The 25,441-nt window shown below is 42.2% G+C and overlaps 1 protein-coding gene across 1 annotated transcript; it reads left to right on the top strand.

Moving 5' to 3' along the window:
* Positions 1–444: 444 nt before the first annotated feature.
* Positions 445–24,810, top strand: SERTM1 (serine rich and transmembrane domain containing 1). Its single transcript, XM_090027416.1, has 3 exons — positions 445–482; positions 8,399–8,524; positions 20,223–24,810. Exon 3 carries the CDS (start codon positions 20,410–20,412, stop codon positions 20,731–20,733), a length of 324 nt encoding a protein of 107 aa, XP_089883542.1. The 5' UTR covers positions 445–482; positions 8,399–8,524; positions 20,223–20,409; the 3' UTR covers positions 20,734–24,810.
* The last annotated feature ends 631 nt before the right edge of the window (positions 24,811–25,441 follow it).

Below are 25,441 nucleotides of genomic sequence, written 5' to 3'. Positions count from 1 at the left end.
CCCGTGAAGGGGAGAGAGCCAGGTTTTTTGTCTGTCTGTCTATCCCATGCAGGAGGAGAGGGAGAAAGCTAGCTGTAGTGTGCTAGCTAGCTAGCTTTCTCCCTCTCCTGATGGGATAGACAGACAGAAGGGCAGACAGGTGACAATCCCACTCCCTCTCCTCCTGCATTAGATAGATAGATATTCTTCCTTTCTTTCTACATGGGATAGGCAGACAGGTGACAATCCCTCTCCCTCATCTATCTATCTCTCTATCAATGTGATGCCGGAGGAGAAGGAGAGGGGTTCCCACGTGTGTCCCTCCCGCCAGAACAGGGGGAGCAGGGTCCCGGGCAGGGCAGGAGGGGGGAGCCGCCCCGCCCCAGAGCCGCGGCGCGGCGCTGATTGGCGGAGCCCCCTCCCCGGCGGGCTGGCGGGCGGGAGCCGCGCTCAGTCGCGCTGAGGCGCCGGGCGGCGGAGGCGGTCGGGGGAGCGCGGAGCAGGTTAGTGCGCGCTGGGGTCGCGGCCCGAGCCGGGCAGGCAGGCACCCCTTCCCTTCCCCTTCTCATCAGAGCTGCTTGTTCCCCCAGTGCCGGGGGCCGGGGTCGGCGGCAGCACGGAGCGGGGGGAGAGGGGGGTTGGCTTGTCCCAGGGGCTAAGAGATCATTTCGGGGGCAAAAGAGCGGCAGAGCTGGGAGGCGCCCTCTGAAGTCTAGCGCTGAAGTCAAACTTCCTCCTTGCTTCTCATGTCCCTGAGATCAGGGCCGGGCTCTTCGTTTACAAGAGAAAAACGGTGCCGCCGGGGGCTTGGAGCCTCTCTGGCTTGTCAGGTGTGTGTGATGTGTCCGCTCAGATGTCAGGCTTCAGGCTGTGCGGCTTATGGTCACGGTACCAAGCCCAGGTTGTGCCTGCGAGAGGTGCTCCGTCTGAGAGTTTACTGCTGCCCCTTGCCATCACGCGTAGCTTGGTGATACCAGCTCGCCAGCTCTGCTGGCAGCGAAATATTGCCCGAGGGAATACAGAAGGCAGGGCAGAGATGCCCCCCGGGAGCGCACGGGGCCCCCAACCTTCCTAGGCTCCAGGCGCCCCCTGTTAGATTGGGAGGCGTCCCTCGGAAGCGGAGCTGTTCAGTTTCACTGATGTTTCGACTGCAGAAAAATACTGGAGCTGCTTGGTCACCAGGAACTTGTTCTGCCTTGTGGTGGCCTTTCTGCTTTTAACGCTGGATTCCTGCTTGAAAATCTCTGGGTTTATTTTGTTTCACGTGTTTCATACGGATTAGCATTGCACGGCATCCCCTGGCACCCTTGAAAAGATCCCAGAACAGCCCAGGGAGCCACAGCACCAGCCTGGCTGAGAATCGCATCTCTAAACTAACTGAATCAGAGCGCTGGCAAAAGCTTGTGCATCTCTGATTCAGTAAGCTGTCAGGTGGATCCCTACCCTGCTTTCTGTCTAAAGGTTAATACAGTCCTTGAATGCTGGATGCCATGGTATAAAAAGGGAAAGCCTCCTCTGTTTTCTCATTTTATGCAGGAAACTTAAGCTGTGGTAGTAAGAAAGGGAGTAGTGTCATTCCCAGCCTATTGAAAAATGAGTGGAGATTGAGACTGTGTCACTTGTATGTTGTTTACTCATATTCTTGCTGTTCCAAATATGTTTTTTCCTGTGGTAAGGCAGGGACAATTTTTGCCCTTACTGGCTTTTTCTTGAATTGTCAAAGTACTTGAATCAAATATATATATATTTTGTTTCAAAGGAGTTGTTTTTCTTGTAGTCAGGCACTAGAGGATTCTCTAAAATCACTGGGACTGTATCCACAAATGTGATGTTTTCAGAATAGGAAGGATACAGAAACATGTTGGTTAATAATCTTAAAAGATCCTATAAAACAAAAGATTTAGAGTTCAAAAACTTGGATTGATGACTGACTATACCTACATATTTTGGAGCTATGAATACAGTAAAGGTTGCTACCAGGCATTATTCTTTTGTGGTGATGCTAAGGAAAAGAGTTTGATTTCTTTGGGGATTTTGCTGTTTAGTTTCATCAAGCTCCAAGGCAAAAGGAACATGCTTGGATAATATAAGAAATATGCAGATGTATCCACAGAAAATTGTCGTCTTTCCAATCACTTCCTTCCTTAGTAAAAGTCCATATTATCATTACTGGAGAATATTTAATGTGAGGTAATGAAGCCTGGGTCATAAAGCTGGGAAGGGGGACTCTCACTGCCCCTGCATTGCAACAGGACAGGCGGAAGAGAGAGAGAGGTTATTAGTAGTAGTTCAAAAGCTAAACATTTGGCAAATTGCTTAACAACGCTTAGGTAAGCAAAGAAAATTATGAGCTGCCTAATAAATCTTATTACTATAATTTCCCCTGAATTCGGCTTAATGTAGTAGAATGTGCTTATAATAGACTCACATTTAGAATATTGTAGGCAGTTATAGCACATTGTACATGGTACTTACTCATCATTTCATTCTGAGAAAAATGCTATGACTGAATTATGAGGAAGTATGACCCCTTTATAACTGTGACTTTTCTTTTTTATATTCAAATTGGCCATCATCTTAGTTCTGCCTACCAGAATGAGTTGAGAAGAATGAAGGCCTGGAGTCACCTAGATCCCCTGATGTTTTTATTTTAAAGGATTTTTCCATATTAGAGGCTGTAGGATTGATGGCACTGCTGATACCTTCATTGCTTCCACAGGGTACTATTGTGTGACTTAAAGGACCCAGAGGCAAACATGTGTCCTATACCTCCTTCTGCTCCACATCTGCAGACCCACCTGGTGCAGTCTCTTGTATTTGGTGGTTGTGGTTGCTAGTGTGCATAGTACTCAGCGGGAGGAATAATGAGGATTCGGAACTACAGGACAGGCCTGTTTTGACATTCCAGCAAGATCACTGTAAGGACAAGTACCTAAGAAAGTTGTTAGCATTTGCACGCATTAATCTTTTATAGATGCAAGAGGTTGAAATCAGTAAACTGTGTCTGCAGAGTATCCTGGTCCATAATAGGGATCCCAAAATGAAATACCAATAATAATATTCTGATGATTAATAATAAGATTCTTTGATAAGGCATCAGAGAATGCAGTTCCCTATTTTGGCATCCAAACCATGTGGAGAAGAAGGCTAAAAAAGAATAAACCCAACTGCAGTGTGCATCTATCAGATGCTACAAAATCTGACGTTTATGACAGGAATCCGGTTTGGAATTTAAATGCTAAAAAGGCAGGAAAAACCAGACTTTCATTCTCTCGTATCTCAATGGCTGCTACATCCTTTTCTCTAGCTTTGTTTGACAAGCATGATCCTGCCTTCCTAAAATACATACAGAATGGTTCTGCAAATATAATTTTCCTAGCTTGTCACCTTGACCACATCTCCCTGCACCACACACTGTTCTTCTTCCTCTGCCTTCTCTTTAGCTTCAGAAATAAGCTGCATGTCTTCACTATCAGAGGCTACCTATCATCTTTTCCTCAGTTTAAAGGGTCAGCTCCTGCTCTTGCCCAAGTTACCAAGCTCCATCTCCTTCTGGTTAAAAATTTCAAATAGGGAACTCATTATTCTCCTTCAAACCCCTCCTTAAAATTCTCTTTTGATATGCTGCCTATAAAAAGAAGAAAACTACAACAGGTGGACTGCTCTTTCCCACAGACCAGTGCCTTGATGGTGACCACTGTTGTTTCTCTGTTTCCTTGAGTTCCTCTGTCTGTCTGTCTGTCTGTCTGTCTGTCTGTCTGTCTGTCTGTCTGTCTGTCTGTCTGTCTGTCTGTCTGTCTGTGGTTTCTTGTCTTTGCTTGTGAACTCTGTAGATCAAGGATTATTTACAGAGTTGTTCTGTGTTTGCACATAACCTGGTAAATGGGATCTTGAGCCATGACTTGGACTCCTAAGAGCCACAGTAATGCTAAGAAAGAAGGATACATTTCAGCCCTGTTTGCTACTCCAGCTTCATAAATTTGGTACAAACTCTGCTTCTTTTGGCATGCCCACTTTGTCACTCCAAGGCCAGCCTCACCCACTTACATTTCTGTGTTATGTTTTGATTCATTATACTTCACCGTACAGTATCACCTTACCTTTAAAAGAATGCCTGTTTTCATATGCTAGTTTGAAAACAATGAAGTAGTTTGCATTTCATAGATTTCATAGACATCAGGGCTGGAAGGGACCTCTGGAGATCATCGAGTCCAGCCCCCTGCCCAAAGGGCAGGAAGTCAGCTGGGGTCATAGGATCCCAGCAAGATAAGCTGGACTGTGTGCAGGCAGGTAAGACCTCTATACACCCTATTAGTTTGAATTAGGTAGGCAATGACCAACTCTCCGGATCATGGTGTACACATAAAAGGTCTAGTCAGATGCCTGATGAATCCATTTGTGGCTGATGATCCCAACTTGAGAGGGACACAGCTTGTTACAAGTTCCACTGATCCATATGTTTTATGAGTTGGAGTCCCAGTTTACACTATGCTGCTTTCTTCTTTCTCACTTTATTTCCATCCTCCTGGATTAAAGCCACCTCATGGTGAGCTGCATCCAGTACCAGATGTCGTGTGTGTGTGTGTGTCCTGTTTTATCCCGTCCCCCTTACCCGCCCCCCCGCCCCCCGATAAGACAGGATTCTGTGTTAATGGTGAACAACTTCCTATCATTTTTGCACATCTTGTGGTAATGCTATAGAGAGCGACCCCACTTTCTAGAACCATCTTGAATCTTGCCATACTAAATATTCTTGGTGATGTGGTCTGCATGAAGGGCATGGGGAAAAGGAGAAATGATGGGAGGGTGGGAGTTCTTCTATATCTAAGAAGATGGAGGGGAGGATTTTAGAAAGTGTCACCTTTGGCCTCTCTGATATGGGACACAATGTGGGAGATTTCACCTGGATTAGGAAAATGTACAGGGATACAGTGCAGAGAATTAAAGTAAAAAAGGACTTGGCATTTGAATTCTCAGCAAATTCTCTTGTGCTGGGTTAGTATTTTGTAAGGAGAATAATTTCTCAAACTTAATGGTACATTAAGAAAAAATTCTGTAAACTGGCTTGTCCAACTTGAGGCTCTAGGGCTATATTGTCCCATCATTTTTTTTTTTAAGGAAACCAAAGGGAATACAGCTTAAAACGTTGTGGTCTGAGATGGGTCTATTTTTGCATAACTCATTGATTCTGTAATACCTCTTGTAGTTTGCTTTGTCATGATGCTTTATTTTTATTTGTGAGCCATCTAGTAATTAATTCATACTCCCATTCATTAAGTACTTAATTATGGAATTGGTCAAAGGAATTAAAGGCCATTATTTTATTTTATTTTTTAGCCAAGTCCTGCACTAATTTTACCCGGGAGTGCTGCTGTAAACTGATGATATGATATGATCCTAAGACTATATCCTTTGAAAATGAGGGTGAGCAGATCTGTTTTTGTATCTGCCCAGTGGAGCAGAATCAAACCACAATTTGGCTTTAGAATCAATTCAGGATAAGAACTCAGTTCTGAAAATCTTTAACCGCATAAGTGAACATGTGGAAAAAGTACTATTATGCCCATGGAATGTGAATAAGGATCCCTAATAAGAACAGCTGGTGTAAGGGCTTGATTTTTTTTTTATCATGTAGGAGTAGCCTGTAGGAAATGATGCTGGGAAACCAGGCTGACCGATGTGAACACCAGGAGGCAATTCTGCCTGAGAGTCAGAAAGCCTGCCAGAGCCCTCAGATTACTCCTGCTTGTGATTTGTACTCTGTTGAGAGGTGCATATTTCTTCCACTTGTGTAGCTGGTCAGTGAGTGGCTGGAGCCTGGGGATATGGGGCTGTCCTAGCTGCTTATTGCCTGGCTGGAATACTTATCTGATCCTTTCATGGGCCTCTTCTGCCTATTCCCTTTTATATAGCCAGGTATCATCTGTTCCAAAGAGAGCTACCTGCTAAGGTGTAAGACATTTGGATGGGAACAGGAAGGTATGCTGGTTTGTGTTTGTGTCACGTACAGGAAGAGGGGGACATAAACCTTACAGCAAGTGGCATCCTAAGAGAATTTAATTTGACTATGAGAGAGCGAACTATGTCACCTGTTTCACACTGGGCAGCCCCTATACTAACAATATCAATGGTAGTGAGCCCTCGGTAAAAACTTCTTTCTCCATGTGAGGAGGACAGAATCTGATCCAGATTGCACCTTAAAGGGAAATCTCAGACAGAGCCTTTTTTTTTTTTAAATAGGGTTTATTTCACTAAAAAATATTCACTAAGAAGTGGTGTTTTGCTGGGATTTAATGCTTTTTCACAGAAAATTGTATTTTCACTGGAAACTTTGTTTTTCACTTCTTCTGAAATGTTAATTCTTAAAAAGAAGACTTCTCAAATTGGGCTTACCAAAAGACAAAACAAAACAACTCCCCCCTCTCACCACGGTGTTTTGAGGTATGTCTGTTGTTTTTTCCATTTTGTTTGTTTGTTGAAAATTCTAGTTGTTTAAAAATGGAAAAAGGAAGCTTTTCATGAAAATACCTGCAGTGGGAATAGTACAACAGTCAGGATCCCCCTTAGCTGTGCATGGGAGGGCACAGTAGTCAGGAGCAGATAGAATGTTTTCTGAGCATTCTCAATTTACTTCCCCAGGGGTGCAGGGAGGATGAGTGAATCATACCCCACCTGCCTGTCCCCCAGCTAAGCTGGGACTGTGGGTGAACCTGCTCATTGAGGAAGTGTAGTTTTGTGTCACAATAGGGACAGGGCCCCAAATTGGAACCCTTAGTAATGGACTCTGCTAAACTAGCAGAGTCCAGTTGAGTCCTTTGAGAATAGCTGTTAAAAGCAGTAAATGGATATTAGAAGGCAGAATAAGTGTGTGATACAGCTTACTCAAAGGGCCTCTTCTAGATCAGCTTTCTGATCTCCTGGTCTAAATATTTCTACATTCTGCAAATGTAACTAATATCTCAGCCCTCTCCATCTCAATATGTATGTGTGCTATTTGAATTTGAACAAACGGATTTAAATAAACTAGCTCTGTGTGTGTGTGTGTGTGTGTGTGTGTGTATATATATATACATTTTTTTTTTTTTGTATTGCAATTCCAGCATGTTTAATCATTGTAGGTGTCTGGGACCCATTGTATATTGTATGGAATAAATGAGTAAGTGCAGCATTTACTGTGAAAAATACCAGTTAAAGTCCTGCGGAGACAAAGGAGAGTTGGAGCTGAAGCATGATCATTTATATTTGTCTTGTTGGAAGATAATGTCCATTTTGCACAGACTTGGCTTTTTCTCCTCTAGAGAGTTGCTTTTTTCTGATAGTACAGAACCTTTGTTTCTGAGACATGCCAGGAGCTGAGGGCACTCAGCACCTTGCAGTTTTAATCTCTCTGTGTTATGTTCTTAGTAGGGATGCTATATGAAGCCTGCCTGTTTCCTTACGGGTAGCTTAGCTGGGGCATTGTTGTTTGGCTCCTGAATGGGGCTGGGGGGAAGTTTCCAGGATGCAGTAGGATTCATTTTGGGTAGAACATCAGTGTAAGAAATGTAATCAAAATATTTGGATTTCAGTAACATGCTTATCAGCAGTTCTTGTTGCGCAAGATTATTTTCTTTATTGAATTTGGACAGGCTTAAAACATAAGCAATTCAGTGATAGAAGGGATAAAAGCAATGTAACAATGCATTAACATTCATCCCTAGAGGACTGTTTTTTTTCTAATGTAGTTCAAACCAAATGAAAAGGTAGAGTTTTGAGATGTATAATGATCATGTAAGAGTCTCTCTCATTCTCTTTCCCTTTTGTTTTTTTTCCCCCTTTCTTATGCGGAGGAACTCTTTGAAAGTGGCACTGCTTTTGTTGTAATCTTTCCCCACGCACAATAAACTTAATCATATTGCTAAGTCCTGATCTGTGATGTGTGATTAATATTTCTGCTCAAAATCTGTTTCTGCCCTTGCATATGCATTGCACTTGACAATGAACTTTTCAAGGTAAGACCACTTGTACTTGCTCTTTGGGATATAGATTTTCTTTTTACAGCTCCTACTGTATTGGGGCCAGGGCCTATGGAGGTTACTATAATAATTATTGAGATATGAACAAAGCATCCATGTCAAAGGTCAGTAGCTCTTAGTGACCTTATTCACTGCTTTAAAAGGGAAGACATGAAGGGTAGATTGAAATGGTGGTAAAGCAGGAATTAATTTTAAAGGGGATTTTCCCCACTTTATAACCATAATGTTGTAGATAAATAGTAGAAAGATGCTGTTGTCAGAAATACATAATACATGAGGGTCCCAATCAGTTTGTCCCTTCTGCCCTTTAGAACACTAAAAGTCAGACTTCTCATGACTAGCTGCCTCTTCTCTGACCCTCTGGTCATTGCTAAACTCTTGAGTTTGGATCTACTCTTTTATAGGCACTTTCCTCAGCATTCCTTCCTGGAAATCATCCCTTTAACTCTGTGTGAGAGAACAAACTACAGCTTTATTGCGGCTATTTGACATCTGAGTTCTGCAGGTTGAATCTTGATACCTTCCTGACAGTAAGTATTTTACTTATTTTCTTTGCTTTCTCTTCTCTCTTTCCTTACGAAACCACGAAGCTTTATATATGCCAGATCTGATCCTGACTTACCATGCACTAATTCTCTGCACCCAAACAAAGTGCAATATAATTCAGAATAGTAATGATTTGCATTTACTGTGCACTGGTATAAATGATTCTAACATGTACAGATCAATGGATAGTCTGCCCTGTCAGAGAGTACTCCTATGCACTTCACCCTCTTTGAACAGGCAGGCTTAAGTATACTTAAGACTCTGCGGCAAGTTCAGTCTCTTCTTTTTCAAGCCTAGGGCAAAAAGCAAACAGACCAACGCAGCCTAATTTAATCTGCAGCCAAACCATGTGGGACTCTTTATCTTGTTAGCTGTCATAAACTACAAAATACTAAAGTTTGTTCATTAAGTAGTCCTCTGCATTGAATGGATCCTATTTCCCCATGGGTTGTGCTAAGAGGATCTATGCCAGGGGTGGGCAAATACAGTCCACAGGCTGGGCCAGCTCCTGCTGAGTCCCACAGTCTAGCCATGCAGCTAGGGGGAAAGCAGTGGGGGAGTGGAAGTGAGTAGCGTGTGGGAGTGCAGGGCCTGTGCTGGTCTCCCGTGGCCAGTGGCAGAGGGGCCCAGAGTAGAACGGTAGGAGTGTGGAGTGTGGGCTAACAAAGGTCTGGGCTCTGGGCTGGGCTGCATCAGCAGGGAGAGGGTGGAAAGCCGACCTGGCTCCATAGAGCCATTGGTGGCTGAGACCCTGTGCTCTTGCTGCCCTGCTCTGGACCCTGCTGGCACGTGGCCCTGCTGCCCTGCTCTGAGACATTTGGTGCAGGCCCCGTGTTCCTGGCTGCTGCTGACTCCTGCATGCCCACTCACTTCCAGTGCCCTTGCCCGACCCTCGTGGTCAAGGCAGGGACCAGCATGCAGCCCTGACCCTGTATGCCCCATGCTCGCCTGTCTGGACTGAGCAGCGGCAGTGGGAAACAAGCTGGTGCTCAGCATGGGGGGGAAAAAAGCACCCCTTCCCCCCCCCCCCCCCCCCAAAATGGCTGGCACTTCCTGCTGCAGCCACTTGCAGCCTGCATCTCTGCCACATCACTGTCGCCCCGTGGGGCAGTGGTGGCAACAGAGAGCAGGCACAGGCAGCCCCAGGCAGGCTCCCAGCGGCTGCAGCATGGGGCACTGGCCATGGGGAGGGGGAGCGGCCACTTTTCTCCTGCACTGAGGACCTTTGTTAACGGCTGCCTGCCCAGAGCTCACAGCATGCTTGGCTGCAGTGTGGCTGCTTCACTGCTGCCTCTGTGCTGCCCTGTGGCTGCTCCACATAGTAACTGCTGCCACGCTGGGCAGCACAGAGGTGGCGGTGAAGCAGCCGCACTGCAGCCTAGTGCAATGTGAGGTCCAGGCAGGCAGCCGCAGCAAACGCTGCCCAGCGGCAGAGAGTGGGGTCGGGGCTGCTTTTCTCTGCACCAAGCATCAGCTTCTGCCTGGTTGCTGCTGCTGAGGCTCAGCCCCGATGGGCAAGCCCAGAGTGGGCGTGGGGCCCAAGCTAGCATTGGCAGTGGGAAGCTAACTGGTACTCAGCACAGGGGGAAAAGCAGCCGCTTCCCCTCCCCATGGCTGGCACCTCATGCTGTAGCCGCTCAGTGCTCTGCCTGTGCCTGCTCTCCATTGCCATCACTGCTGACAAGGCAGAAATGCAGGACAGCCCCATGCAGGCTGCAAGTGGCAGCAGCAGAAAGCCACAAAGTTGGCCACAGGAAGTGGGGTGGCCACTTTCCCACCTGCACTGAGCACCAGCTTGTTTCCCACTGGGGTGTGTAGGGTCAGGGATACACGCTGGTCTCTGCCTGTACCATAGGTCTGGGGTGGGGGCACTGGGACTGAATGGGTGCAAGGGAGCTGGGCGGGAGTGTGGGGCCTGCACCAGTGTCCCAGGGCCAGCACCGGCAGAGCCCAGAGATGGGAGGCAGGAGCACAGGGTTCCGGGCCAGCATGGGCTCTATGCAGCCAATCAGCTCCCCGCTCTCCTTGCTGGTGCAGCCAAGCCCAGCTCTGCAGACCCCTGCCAGCCTGCACCCCCCACTTCTACCTCCCCACTCTGGGCTCCACCAGTGCCGGCCCCGGGACATTGGTGCAGGCCTCACGCTCCTACTGGCTTCCGCTCCCCGCTCCACCGCTTTCCCCACTTTCTTGCCTGCCTGCTGGCCACTCTGCGCTACATGGCTACCATACGCACATCCATACCCATACACATACATCTACACATCCCCACAAAGCCCCATATGCAATCACTTCTGCATATATACCACAAATGCACACAAATCAGGACAAAAATATTTTTAAATTTAAGTTAAAAAAAATTATTATGGGTGTTTGGTTTTTAGTATGCAATCTGTTTCGGGGGGGGGGGGAGTTTCCCCTAAGATGGCAAACCCTCTTCCCCAAAGGAGTACTTCCAGGGGCAAGGGGAAGGACTTCCTGTGGCAAAGGTCAGAGGTTGGGGGTGGGACTTCTGGTCCCAAGATGGTGACCACGGGGTGGACACCTGTCAAGGGGTGGGGCTACCCATGTGGCCCTTGACAGCTTGCCAAAACTTGGTGAGCAGCCTCCACCCGAAATAATTGCCCGTCCCTGATCTATGCTGAGGAAGGGTGCATCATTTAGAAGAAATATAACAAAACCAGTTATGACTAGCTGTAGTTTTTCAAGCACCACTGTCAGTCTTGGCAAGAATAGCATGAGGGCTAATCATAATATTAGACAAACACCTGTCAGGAATAGATAGCTGATTTTTGCCTTCTGGCAGGGGAATGAACTAGATATACCTCCCTATTTTCTGTTGTGGCCAATTTCCAGCTTTTTCTTCTCTAGCTTTTATTGAATAAAGTATTCTAAACCGTCTCTGAGCGGTCGCATAATTTGGTTGTATTCTGCCTGAATGCTCCATCTTTCCTGGATTGTTCTTCAGCAGGCATCGTTACAGTGAAGCAGAGAGCCTGCACTTGTAGGCAGTAAGTAATCGGTGTCCGTGGTGCTGTTTCAGTATGACTACTCTATGTGCATTCCTCTAGCTCAAACATGACTTGTAAATCAAATATCAGCATGATGTTCCTTACCTTAACAAAAAAAGAAAGTAAAATGTTAAATACCTATGAGAATAACTATACTTTGGAGTTCCACAAGGAACCCCCGTCTCAGAAAATTGACATCATACAAAACTCAAAGGATAATTACAGGTCACTAATCTTTAATATCCAAAGCCCTTATCTGCAGGGGCTCTATTCTGTCTCCTGTATTACTCAATATTTATATGAAGTGAATGCAAGATCTGCTGAGGCAATATGGGCCAAATCACCAATATTATTTAGATACCTTCCAGTTCTAAATCTCTCTGATATCAAAAAGAGCACAGAGTCCAGTTTGAGATGTCTGCTTCAAGAGTCGCAGTGCTCTCTGGTACTGGCCATAGTTATTTGCCTAACTGCCATGATTGTAATCTCTCGTGAAAGCTGTGTACCAGAGTAGTGTTTAAACTGTTGACCAGGAGGGGAAGACATGAGTATAGCCAGTAGAACTTGCTTGGAAGCTGTACCTAGCAACTTAGTGTTGCAAGAAAAAAGTGATGGGCTTTGCTATGTCAGATGCAAAAAATGCACTATAGATAATGGTAAACGTTGTTTGTTTTTTTTTTAAGGTTGGGTATTCAACCAGTCAAAAATTGTAAAAGATTGCCAGTAGGTCTGAACAATACACAGGATAGCACAAACTTTTCGGAAATATGCCAAAAAAATTTTTTAAAATCATATTACTTTCAATAAAACTACAAAAAGTAGGGGGGCGGTTTGGTAAAATTGCTGTAACCATTGACTGGTCAAAAATAGGTAGTCAATTGACCCGTTAATTGACAATACTTGACTGGGCAGTTGACCAGCTTGCCAATACTAGTCTCTCTTTTTTTTTTCTTTTTTTAATTAGCAAATTATTTTACCAAAACATGCATTCGTTTCAACAAGAGAAACTTTATTCAGAGCATTTCTATCCTAATACAAATTCAAGCTAGCTGAATAGCTTTGTTACCTTATTGGGCAACTGAATGAATTAAGCCAGCCACAAACAGCGAAATACAAATAAGCAATCTATGGTCTATATCCAACTCTCGTTCTAAAAGTAACCAGCAGTGCTAGGAAAGTAACTGAGAGCTCCTATAGATGTGTGGGGAGCCTGCTCCAATACTCTGAAAATAGTCTGCTGGAGCACAAAAATTGATGTGCGCCGGCAGCCTTCTGTGGCAAGTGCGTCAGCATCCTCGCACTGAAAAAATGGTGGTGGGGCACTTTGAAATAAAACACATTTGATGAGATTTAGTTCAGAGCATCTTTCTGCCATTTTTTTCAGTGTGGGGATGCGCAGGGGCACTGATACATGACGCACAGGTGTTTTAATTAGCTTGGCTCACTAATTAAAGTGTCTGGTGCTGCATCCCAGAACAGGTAAAAATGCCCTTAGTGACTCTGTAACAGAATAAGATGCTTTTCACTATAGGACACCACTTAAAAACCTTTCCAGACTATATTGAAAACTGTCAGTATGGCTAATTGGCCAATATGAAATAGTTGCTGTCAGTTTGGTTCCTACTGGACAGGTTTCCACATCAAATCTAGTACTAATTGTCCAGCTCAGATGAGAGCTGAAATAGAATGGATTTTGACCTACTTCATCCATCAGCATAAAGGTACATAAACAAGATGTAACGGGGGGCCTTCTCGGGGCAGTCCACCATTGGCCTGTCCACCTGTTCCTTGGCTAACTGCTTACCTCACTCATCTGCCATGCCTTGTTGTTTCATAATTGGTTCTAATTAGGCAGGAGGTTGCCCATTCTTGCCCCAATGCCAGGGGATGCTATCTGCAGCTCCAATCCTCCTTTACACCGCAGCCTAAGCCTCACGGATGGCATCTGCCAGTGGTCTGCATTGGGTCTTTCATAAAATATATACACAAACAGATAAACAAACACATGGGGGCTCCACATTGGAGTCCTCCACCCCTTGGGGCTCCGTGGTTATGGAACTAGCCTGGAACTTGGGAAGCCTGGTCTGATTCTGTACTCCTCTAGACTTCCTGTGTAACTGTGGGTAAGATATGCATATGAGAAGCAAGGATTACTTTGGGTGATATCTTTTATTGGACAAACTATGTAGTTGGGATAAAGTTAGACAAGTTTTCAAATGCAAGACATTCTTTCTCAGGTCACTGGTGAGATATTTAGGCATCTAGCTTCCACTGAGTTTTTGCAGTGCCTCAATTTCTCATCTGTAAAACTTTGGTAGTGTGTGTGCTTCTGTTGCTCAGATACTTGGGTAAAGGAAACTACATACACCCTTCTAATGTCTATTTCTGGTGCTCTATTTATGGTGCAAAAATATTAGTTAAACCAGACCTAAAATGTATGTGTTTTCAGTGATCTGGCACTCTTCATGAGCACTTATAAATAAACCTTTGTGACATCTAAAATACCTTTTAACTTTTATAGTCACAGGAGGCAAGAAAGAAACCAAGGTGCCATCTCTGAAGAAACTTTATAAGATCAATGACTGATGGACTCAGAAGAAAATGAATCTACTAGACTTATCTCTGCTCCTTGCTTTTCATCTTGTAAGGCCCCAGGGGTTGTGAATTTGGTATATTAAATTGCATTTTCACTGAGGTCATTGGATGAAATAGAATGGCTCCATCAAGATACGCAGAGAGATAGGTTATAGGCGATTGAATTGTAAGGGATTTATAGCACTGGGTAGCCAAGGTTATCTGACAAAGTACCCTACTTACTATGTGTTATGTTGAGATTGTAGGAATCGGAACTCTGGGTAGAAGTGATATCTTTTATTAGACCAACTAGATATTTGCAAACAAATTCTTTATTTGTAAGCTTTTGGGGGCGCACACCTTTCTTCAAGCATAGGTAGTAAAATTTCTCCTAGGTGGAAATCATTCCTTTTGCTTGTAGACCAATACGGCTATAACTTGTATCCCTGAAATCTGTTGAGATATGTTGTTGCACTCTCATCTGTAGCTCACTTTGGTCTAAATTGTGGGACCACAACTTGTTCGTAGAACTGCTTAGCACTTAATAAAAGTTTTACAGATATTTGTTGTCCAGGTATCTTATTCATTTATGTTGTTTGTATTACTTGAAACAAGTTTGTTCCAGTTGTCCCAAGAAATAGCCTTTCAGGCTGGTGCCATTTGAGGAAAGATGTGAACAGCTAATAACTTAGAATCGTGGTCTGTGGGGAAGTACACTTAGAAGATGAATACAAGAGTAACAGATGACAGGAAAATAGCTGTTGAAGGATGGTGGAGCTAGATGGTTTTTAGTGGTAGCAGATAAGAGAACAAGGAGCTATGGTCTCAAGTTGCAGAAAGGGAAGGTTAGGGTAGATATTAGGAATTTTATTCTAACTAGGAGGGTAGTAAAACACTGGAACAGATTACCCAGAGAGGTTGTGTACTTTTTATCTTTGGAGGTTTTTAAGACCCAGCTAGATAGCCTTGGCTGGGGTAATCAATGTGGGGATGGTCCTGCTTTGAGCAGGGGGGTTGACTAGATGACCCTTCCAACCCTAGTTTTCTATGGCTATTTTACTCTGAAAAGAATGGTACCATGTTATGCAACAGATCTGCTTGTAGTTGTCATATCTGGTGACTTTCTAATTCTACACTTTATAGGACTGTAAAGCTAAACCAACATGGAGTGAAGGTGGATTTTAAGTCACTTGTTTACTAAGCTTCAGTCAGTTCAGTCTATGCAAACAGATGACTGTGTTTCTGGGAGAACCTTACAGTCAGATTACGGAAAGGCAGCAAAAACCTTACCGATTATAAAATGCATCTTCATCAGTTTATGAAAGAAATTATATGGGGCTTGTGATAGCTGAAGCCTGGGCCTGATGACCGTGGACCCCTCCAGTCCCTTGCCCTTTTATTGACGCTGCACAGCTGCCCCGAGAAGATGATCTGAAGATGGGATTGTCCAAATGTAATCAAGCACTCCATCTGGTCTGCAAAGAGCCTTTCTTTTAGGGATTGAGCTTTTTTTATACAGTGTGCTGTTCAGGAAAATGGTTAAGTTAACCAGAAACAAAGCACTTATTCCAGAATTAGTGTGTCTACACATGGTGGGGCAAAGCTTTTTGTGGGTGATATCTTTTATTGGACCAACTGTATAGTTGGGAGAGAGATAGAAAAGCTTTTGGGTACCAAGTACACTTCCTCAGATCTCTGAGAAAAATGCATACAGCTTGAGTGAACAGTTATTCAGGACTAGTAACTGCATCTTAAATTCGCATTTTACCCTTATACAAAAAAACTTTACAAACTCACAAAAGAGAAGGCTAAAACCATCATAGACAAGACTAGTGCTGACTTTACTTCATTATTTTGTTTTACTCCTTGGTCAGTTTACTTGTCAGTTGGTCAATTTACTTGTCTTTTCTCAAAATTTTGTTGCACTAGGACAAATTTAACTCTGCTGTAATATCACTAAAGTCAGTTGCATCTCCCATTGGTTTTTAGCGGGGACAGGATTGGGCCCTCTGTCCTGATGGAAATGCACAAAATGCACCATGAAGAAAAAAGATGCTAGGGTTCTTTTTGGAGGAATTTGACACAGGAAAGTTAGGCAAGTTATGGTTTTTGCCAGCCCTAAACTGCTCATAAATCATGGGCATAGGGAAGAACTGCATGGGGCTTACCATTATTGGGCATGTCCAAATAAGCATGCACATTTCCCCAGAGACAAATAGCAGTGGCACGTAGTTGTGCCGCTGCTACTTGTCCCTGAGGAATGCCTGTGCTTGCATGCTCTGGCATGTGGCAAGGTGTCCTGGGTGGGGTAGGGGAGGCTGGGTCTAGCCTCTGGGCTGGCCCCAGCAGCCTTACCAGGGGTCCTCCTGGGGCTCCAGTGGTGGTGATGCAGGTGCACTGAGTCTGGCTGGCAGCTGGAACATGACTCTGGTTGGTCAGGCTCTGGTTTCGGGTGGTGCATGCTGCTGCCACGCGTGCCACCCTGCTTTTTTCTGGCATGGGTGTTTTTGACACCGGGATCTCCTGGTGTCAAAAAACCCCCTGGTGCACTGCAAATTAGCAGTGCAGGGAATGCTTGCATGTGCAGTGTGTGTGGTTTACAATGCCACAAATGGATCTGCAGAACCACAAACCACACAAACAAGCTCATCTGGACAGCCCACTGGGTCTAGTATTTGGCTTCTCCTCTGGAACCACATAAATACACACCTTCATCCAGAAATCTCCATCCTACCATTTCTGCACTGAAGCTGCCTATGCTAGCAAGGGAAATTGCTGTCTTGATCCATATCCTCTCCAGAGTGTGCCAAGAGTCCCAGCCTACCCCAGTCATTTAGGGTGCTTGTACATGTGATGGGGGTTTAATTCCCAAGGTTTTATTCTATGCCCCCTAAACTGAAGTGGTTGTTTTTTAATTGAAACCCACCATTTCAATTTTTCTGTCATATTTTGGTGAGGGGCCTGATCCTTCTCCCCTTCCCACCCCCAGCGGAGCTTGCCTACTTCTCCCATGGCCAGGGAGCTAAATTGCTTTCATATATAAGCTTTGCTAGAAGACACTCAACTCACTGCAGAATATGAAATCAGCACATTTTATTCCACTAGTTATCCTTGAACCACTAAGGTAAGGATAGTACCAAAGGATCTCTCCCTACTGGGTCTGCTATAAGTGATTTCACGACATGCTTTAAATACCGTTCTTAGGGAAAGTAAAACCAAAGTTAAAACAATTTTTCCCCAATATATTTTACAAGTTAGTATAAAGTTATATACCATATAAAATGATAGCCTTTAGTACCTGAAATCCATTGGTGCAGTTTTACACCTCTTACTATTTAGTAGATGCATCTTGAGCCACTGGGAAGCCTGTGTATAAAACAAGTTTTACAGTAAAACAAAGGTAGTGTATTTATCTACCTAGACTTTATAATGCATTCTCTGACTGAGATATCTAGGTATAGGAAACAAAATTGGGGTTACAGAAGAAAAAGAATGGTATCATTATACTCCATCTACCACTTAGTATCTAAGTAACAGTGACAAAACTTAGATCTATTTATGGCATATAGCATAGCCTCCAAATTCAACTTGCAGTGCAAAGCATGATGGATAACCATATGCAAATGATTATAGTGACTACAACGCAGATTTCTTAGCACTCTTAGTAGGTGCCTCTTAAGGCCTTTATTAGTCTGCCAGAGAAGAAATGGCACCAGCAGAAACATGTCTCATCTTTCTTGAGGACCATTAGCATGGATTCCTGCTTTTGTCACAGCCTGTGAAAATATCAGCCTCTTGAAGAAATAGATACTTAATTAAGTTAAGAGAACTGACAGGAAATACAAGTTTCAAAGGTAAAATTATAAGGTAAGTGCATCCTGGGTAAAAGTGTTGGAACACTTTCATGGAAACATAGCAAGATACTTAAGCTTTAGTGTGGCATCTGAAAAAGACCACAAAATAACGTAGTAATTTTAAGGACTTGATTCTGCCACTTCTACTTGTATCAAGTGATACCTATGCTGCAGATAGCCCTACTGAAGTCAAAGGGTTTATCCATGTAGTAAACTGCTACTCAGTGGGCACATGTACTTAAGACACTTAATGCACAGAAGACTAATTCTACTGTGTGTTAGCGCGATGGCAAAACCGGTGCTAATGTTCAGCAGATTGAGTCTAACGTACATTAGCATCACTAAAAAAGTGCTCATCTGCATTAATGTACGGTAGTACCAGTTACGCCACATTAAGTTGGTACCTGTCATTACAGCTACTAAAATTAATGCGCCATAATTACAGCATATTGATGAATGTGTAGATGCACCTAGTGGGCACGTTTACACATGCACTTTGCTGTGCAGTAGACTAATTTACTGCATAGTAAAGCATCATTGTCTATGAGTGCACAGTAAGTGGGCTGTTGAAGACTAATTTACAGCGCTGTCAGATAGTCCCGTCAGACTCAGTTACTATCCAATGGTAAAAAAGCACATGTAGACAGTGCCGGGATTAGTTTACTGTGTATAGAAAATGTAATTGATTCTCCGTCCCCTTGTACCTTGTGGAGCTGTGATATTAGTGCAAAGTTAGCCAACCATGGGATTAAGTGCTACTGAATCAGAATATTAGCGGTCACTAAGCTTCACCCTATGCTCATGAAGCACATTGCACTGATAATTTAGCAAGTTGGTGAAAGGAACCCCAGCACAGGCCTCTTCCCTACTCACATTTTACACTGACTTCTTGAGATTTGTTGAGTGCATCTGAGACTCTAAATCCAAATTGGAGAGGCTGGAGACAAAATATTTCCTTGCATCTTTGGAGTTGCTTCCTTTAGACCAGTAATTCTCAGCTAGGGTGCCATGAGGTCCTTCTGAGGGTGCTGAAGGGTGCCACACAACATTAGAACTGTTAGGGGTGCAGACATGTTTCAGAAGACAAACCCAGAATCCATAGTATCAAAAGCATTCTGACTCTTTTTGGTCTTTCTGGAGTTCTCTGAAACAGAAAAATTGCTCTAGTATTTTTCTTTAGTCAAAAAATGAGTGAAGATTAAAAGCTGGTACTTTCCAAGAGGTGTTTCTAATCTAACCTTGAGTTTGCTGAAGCAGAAGACCCATTTGTTTGCTCTGATTTTTGCCTCTGGGTGTGAGCATAGGGAAGGATTTGCCTGAAAACTGTATTTTTTTGAGGCACCTAATCAGCAGTGGATCAGTATGCTAATGACTAATTTCTGCTTTTCAATCTTAAAAAAAATAGATAACCATACCATAGACCTGTATAAAATAACTAAATGAGCAAAGTCCCAGATTCTATTTGTTGGAGAGACACGGGTGTAATAGTAGCAGTAGATTTACTATCTGTAACCTTGCTGAACAACTCTACTTTGAGATTGCAAGCTTAAGTTCTTAAGGAGAATTTTTCATTCCTTATTTAGTTTTGTCTACAAGATAAATTCCTTCTGAGCTCAGTTTTAAGACTTATTGGTTGCATTCTGTAGTGTGGTCAGTTCCTGAAATCCTGCCTTTGATAAAGATTCCCGGACATGAAGGAATTCACGTTATAACGCAACCTTTCACTGTATATTATGAAACGGCATTTGCCCGGTCACTCTATCCTCCTGCAAGGCTTGAAAGCAATAGGAATAACATCCATTACAGCTCAGGTTGAGCATCCCGTAAACTGGCACAAGTGACTGTGTGACATAAATAGGGAACATCCTTGGGCAAAAAATTCAAATCTGTATTATGAAATCTCTCCTCACCCCACAAACATTGAGGGTGCTTGGATTCAGGGCTTTAACTGGCTTCATATAGATATCATCAGCAGTGAAATACAGCTTTGGGGTTGTTGTTGAGTACTTCTTTCCCATACAAAGTTCAGAGATTGTTGGATTGCACTGATCTCTCTTTAAAAGGGTATATTTGAAATAATTTATGGGAAAAACTTCACTTCTTTTCCCTGCTTGGGAAATCCGAACAAAACAAAGGTCAACTTTAAGGAAAAAATGAAAGGAAAGTTTGAAGTAATAGTGCATTAGGTAAGCAATTCATATTGAACAATAGTAAATTAACTGTATATTCTTTTTTTTTCATTGCAGTTCTAACGGATACAGTATCTTGCATTACTCCCGGATTTGAGAATTGAAGGATAAACGTGATTGTGTAGTGACTTGGTATACCTGCACTGAGATGTCAAAATGAAAGGATCTAGAATACATCCTTTATGTCACTGAACAGCCTTTGAATTCAAGATCAATTCCCAGTTTTTAAAACACTCAGACCAAAATGTCAGAACCTGCCCCTTCATCTGGGTTTGTAGGACACATGGAAAATGGGACTTTTCTAGAGCTATATCCCACATCCTTGTCTACTTCAGTGGATTCATCGTCTGGCCGCTTATCAAATGTCTATGTCTACGTTTCTATATTTCTCAGTCTCTTAGCTTTTCTTCTTCTGCTATTGATTATTGCACTTCAGAGGCTGAAAAACATAATTTCTTCCAGTTCTTCCTACCCAGAATATACTAGTGAAGCTGGAAGTTCTTTCACTAACTTAGAAGTTTGTAGCATTTCTTCCCAGCGGTCTGCTTTCTCAAACCTGTCTTCATGAAAATAAAAGAAAGGGAATGCATTGGAAATGGAAGAGCTGTGTCTAGCTTTTGGGGGAACTAGTGCATGCAACATTTGCCTTTTGAAGACTATTAATCATGAAAGAGATGACTTAAAGTTCTCTTTGATTTCTTTCCCTTTTTTTGTCTCCATTTCCCCTTTTATTAACAGTGCTTTTCACCTTGGAGCATGGAAAATGGCACAATCATAGCTTCATATCTGTAATAGTGATGCTGTCTTTATCTTTTACATGTGCTCGCACAGACTTCCTGGCAAATTTGAATATGGTTCCAAGTTTATGTATCAGATTTTTTTTTTTGTGTAGTCTTGTCTGCCTTTCATTAGTATCATTGACATTTAACTGGATACAGGATTCTGGATAATATCCCTTTCACAAAAATGTCACCAAAACAAATTGATGTTGGAATTATGTCCACTGGTTAATTTAGAGTTTTTGAGTACTTAATTTTTTTTAATATAATTTTAGTATTTTTTAAAAATTACATTTTTAAAAGAAAACTATTTTTATTTGTTTATACCTGTCCATTGACTCTTTATGAACCCTCTGCTGGTCAAACTTAATGCACATCAACATATTTGCTTAGTTTAATATTAGTCAGTGACTAGAATAAATATGTAGTATTGGAGTGATGTTGTAGTAACATTGGTCCAGAACATATGTAAGAGGCAAGCATTTTTTTACCTTTTTATTGGACCGAATGCATATCTAGGATAGGCTTAGACAAGCTTTCAAAATGTGATGCATTTCATTGACCTGAAGAATGAATTTGAAATCTTGTCTAAATGCATCCCAGCCATGCAGTTGGTTCAGTAAAAGATATCACTCACAAAAATCGTTGCCTCTAAAATAAATATGCTCATTTGTGAATTTATACAGGTTTTTCTGGACCCTTTTACATACAGTTTGCCAAAGTTTAACTGTTTCTCTGAAAGAAAGTTCAGCCTCTGAATCACAAATATAGCACCCATTCTCTTCATACTTTCATGCAACTATTGTTAATGGAGCCAGCTTCTAACAGTTTCTAACTTCTTCTTCAATGGTGTAACTGTCAATACCACCATTGGCAGCTGAATTACACCATTGTAGACATGAGGACTTCTTCCATAAAGTCCCATGGGGTGTCCAAGAGGCAACTTATGCTAGTAAGAACTAACAGAGGACCAGATTCTGTTTACCATTTAGGTGTACAGTGTAGTAGGTGACATAGAGATGATCCTACAGGAGCCTGTGAATTCAAAAGCCTTCCAGTACTCTTAACCACAATCAGGGCTGTGTTCAAACAGGCATGACGCAACCTCTTGTGAGTAAGGCTTTTCAGGACTAATTGCTACCTAGAGAACAGGCCCATAAACGCTTTAATAATTGGTATTTATCCTCTCAGCAACTGTCTTATCATGTCTAAATTGAATATAGTGGCCCCTTTAATTGAAACATAGTCCTATATTTGGTTACTGTTATAAAGCAATTATTGTTGTTGTAATGCCGAATTCTGTGAAGTCTCTAGTACATCAGATGCGAGTTAATTTAAATTAAATTGGCAGAGATACAAAGCAGAATGCAAAGATAGATTTATAAGGATTACAGACTCCAAATTGTTTCTTATTACTTTATACTGTTGTTTTATTATGTGATCTGACAGGAATGTTTTTACACTAAGACTAGATCTACTCCTACTGAAATCAGTGGGAGTTTTGCCATATAGCAGGATCCTGGTGCCTTAAAGAGCCAGGGAAAAATGGAGGGGGGTCATCACTGGTTTTTACAATCAAAGCTGCACTTGTGACCTATAACTAAAGGTTTTCAAAGGGCCAAAGATATTAGTGTTCCCTTTCCATATTGTTTGTCTCAGATTACAAGGTCCCGAGTTCTGCTTGCAAAATACCAGCCCCCTCAATTTCCAGTGAAACCGCATCCCATCTTTCAAATGGTAATTGGCACTTTAAACCATTAAGCCTTGCATTATTTGGCCAACATGTCTTGATAGTTAAATATCTCTTGGTATATTACAGCCTAGGGTGGTGAAAAACATTTCCTCCCTCCAGGTTAGCAGTTTATTTACAGGAAGGGTGCATCTGTGAGTGTCTAAGCTTAATTGGACTCTACAAAATTAAGGTTTTTACATTCAAGTATAAATGTAGTAATGAAAAAACACCATTAATCAGTGCCAAGCAAATACAGATTAAGTTGCAGTTGGTTTTTTTACAACTTCTAACAGTTAACCTAATTATATAATAACTTGTGATGAACTTCAGTGTTGAACAGCTGCTTACAAGAAGCAAAGTATTACTGAGTGATAAAGAACTTAAGCCGACTGGATTTCCAATCCAGTGTGGTTTTACGAATATATTTAGTCTCTTGACTACAGGCAGTCCTCAGATTTATGACACAATTAGTTCCTGAGAACCATGTCTTAAGTCGAAACGTTGTAACTTGGAACCGATTTTTCCCATAGGAAACAATGTAATAAATGGGGGATTGGTTCCTGAACCAAGACCTGATACCCTATTTTCACCAAAAATAACCCAGAATTTTGTACTCAATCAATTATAGATGAGTAATATAGCTACGTTAACGTATTTATATTGTAAATAGCAATCATATTGATTTGGAAGGACTTCTTTGAGGTGACTTCGCTGGACTTTTTGAAGGGCTCCTGGCAGGAGTCTTCTTAGGAGTCTTTGCTGCAGGTTTTTCTGGAGTCTTGTCTGCTTTCTTAAAGAAAGTGTCCAAGGAAGTTTGGACAGATGGGAGATGGGCGACGCAGCAAACTTATTTGCTGGCATGGTGTGGCGTCGGATCAAGCATTGTAAAGTCAAAACTGACATCAGAAAGTTGAAACGGTGTCAATTTAGAAATGTTGTAAGTGCAAAATGTTGTAACTCGAAGCGTTGTAAATCGAGGACTGCCTGTATTTCATTTATCCAGATATATTAACTTCATTCAGGTTTCACTAGTAATTGATAGAAGGACATGGGGAAATAGTGTTATATAAAGGTAAACAGTGAGCATTATTTCCTTTATGAAGGCTGTTTAGGATCCCAAATTGTAACAGTGTATTTGTGTGTAGACTTATAAATACAAATAAATAAAAATGAGAATTGAAAACTAGCTCCATTGTCACTTACCTTTTAAGACATGAATTCTTGTGTTCTTTTACAACAAATGAGGTTAATGTTCATATGAAAACAGGAGGTGGGTTCTGCAGCATGAAAAGTATTATTATAAAACAGCATTTACTCACAATCATGCTGTGTTTACCATTAAAATTATAGGCTTCAGGATATTAACACTTCAGAATTACACAGAGATGGGAGACAATTACTACTTTGTTCAGTGCATTGTTCTTAAAATTCATACATTAAGAATCACCTCACACACACACTCACAGACATGTATGTGTGTGTATATCTGTATGTATAGGGCTGTGTGAAACAGCACCGTTTCGTTTCAATGTCCATTTCACCATTTCGATGGGACAGCATTTTGTTTCAAAGCACTGTTCCATTTCGTTTCGTCGAAACTGTTTCACTGTATTGACATTTCGCCCATAGGCTATAATGGGGAAGCACAAAACTGCTTATAACTTTGGCATTTTTTGGCAGATTTGGATGAAAACAGCAGGGATGGTAGCCCCTTCTGAGGGCATGATGCCTGCCATGTTTCAAGGAGATGGGTACAGGGATTTCTGGGAAACTGCACCTCAAGGTGCTGACAAGCAAAACTCATGACGTGTGACTGTGTTAAGGCTGGGGCCTCTACATGATACAGTAGTGTGTCCCAATGAGGCCTCTTCCTCCTCTACAGCCTCAGCCTGGTCCACAACTTCAAATGACAACAGGTAATAACTTAGTAAGCAGCACAATAGCACCAACAGCATCTCAGGCAGCCAAACAGTCACAGTCAATATCAGAACAGTCCTTCCTCTCCTTACTTTCTGTTTCCTTGCAGGCAAGCCCAGATTCAGCTTTGAAACTCAAAACATTTCAAAACTTTTAAAATGTTTCAGCTGCCCTTGTTTCATTTCGAGGCTTTCTTGAAGCCCTTTGTTTTGTTTTAATTTCACTGTTTCGAGCTCAAAACTAGTTGAAAGTGTCAAAACAAAACAGCTGGCAAAATTTCATACAGCCCTAGTGTGTATGTGTATATATATATAGCAAATATAATTGAAACTACAGAGTTGATTTTGCTATAAAGTTTTACTTGTTAAAAATCATTTCTTCCTAGTGATGAAATCTAGGACTATACTCAGCCATTCCAATTTTAGCTGAGTTGCACTTGCTCGCCTAAGAACTTTCATTTGTATTACTTTTTTTTCCATTGCAACCAGTAAAAATGTAGAATTTTTACCATCCTGAATGATTAAAAAAGGTTTTGACAACATTTTTTCAATTCATTGTATTAAGAGATTTTATTGACAGAATGTGAATTGATTTAATTTTATTTTATGTTATATTAAAAGGGTTACAAGGAATATTTGTTGTAGGTTATATGCAAGTCAAACTCAGTGCAGCCCCAACCAGCTGAGATACTCTGTACTTTATAAGACAATTACACATTCTAAATCAGTCAGTGAAGGAAATTTTATGGAAATCATGAGATCTTTTGAAAAACAGTGCAATCTTTCAATTTATGCTGATTATAAAAATAGTTCCCAGTGCTCCAATGACAACTTGTATGACAAAAAGTG

This window comes from Crocodylus siamensis, chromosome 1 (genome assembly GCF_052110815.1).
Source record: "Crocodylus siamensis isolate JL-2025a chromosome 1, ASM5211081v1, whole genome shotgun sequence".
NCBI classification, from domain to species: domain Eukaryota; kingdom Metazoa; phylum Chordata; order Crocodylia; family Crocodylidae; genus Crocodylus; species Crocodylus siamensis.
The sequence above is the reverse complement of the archived record's forward strand: the minus strand, read 5'-3'. Positions and strand labels throughout refer to the sequence as shown.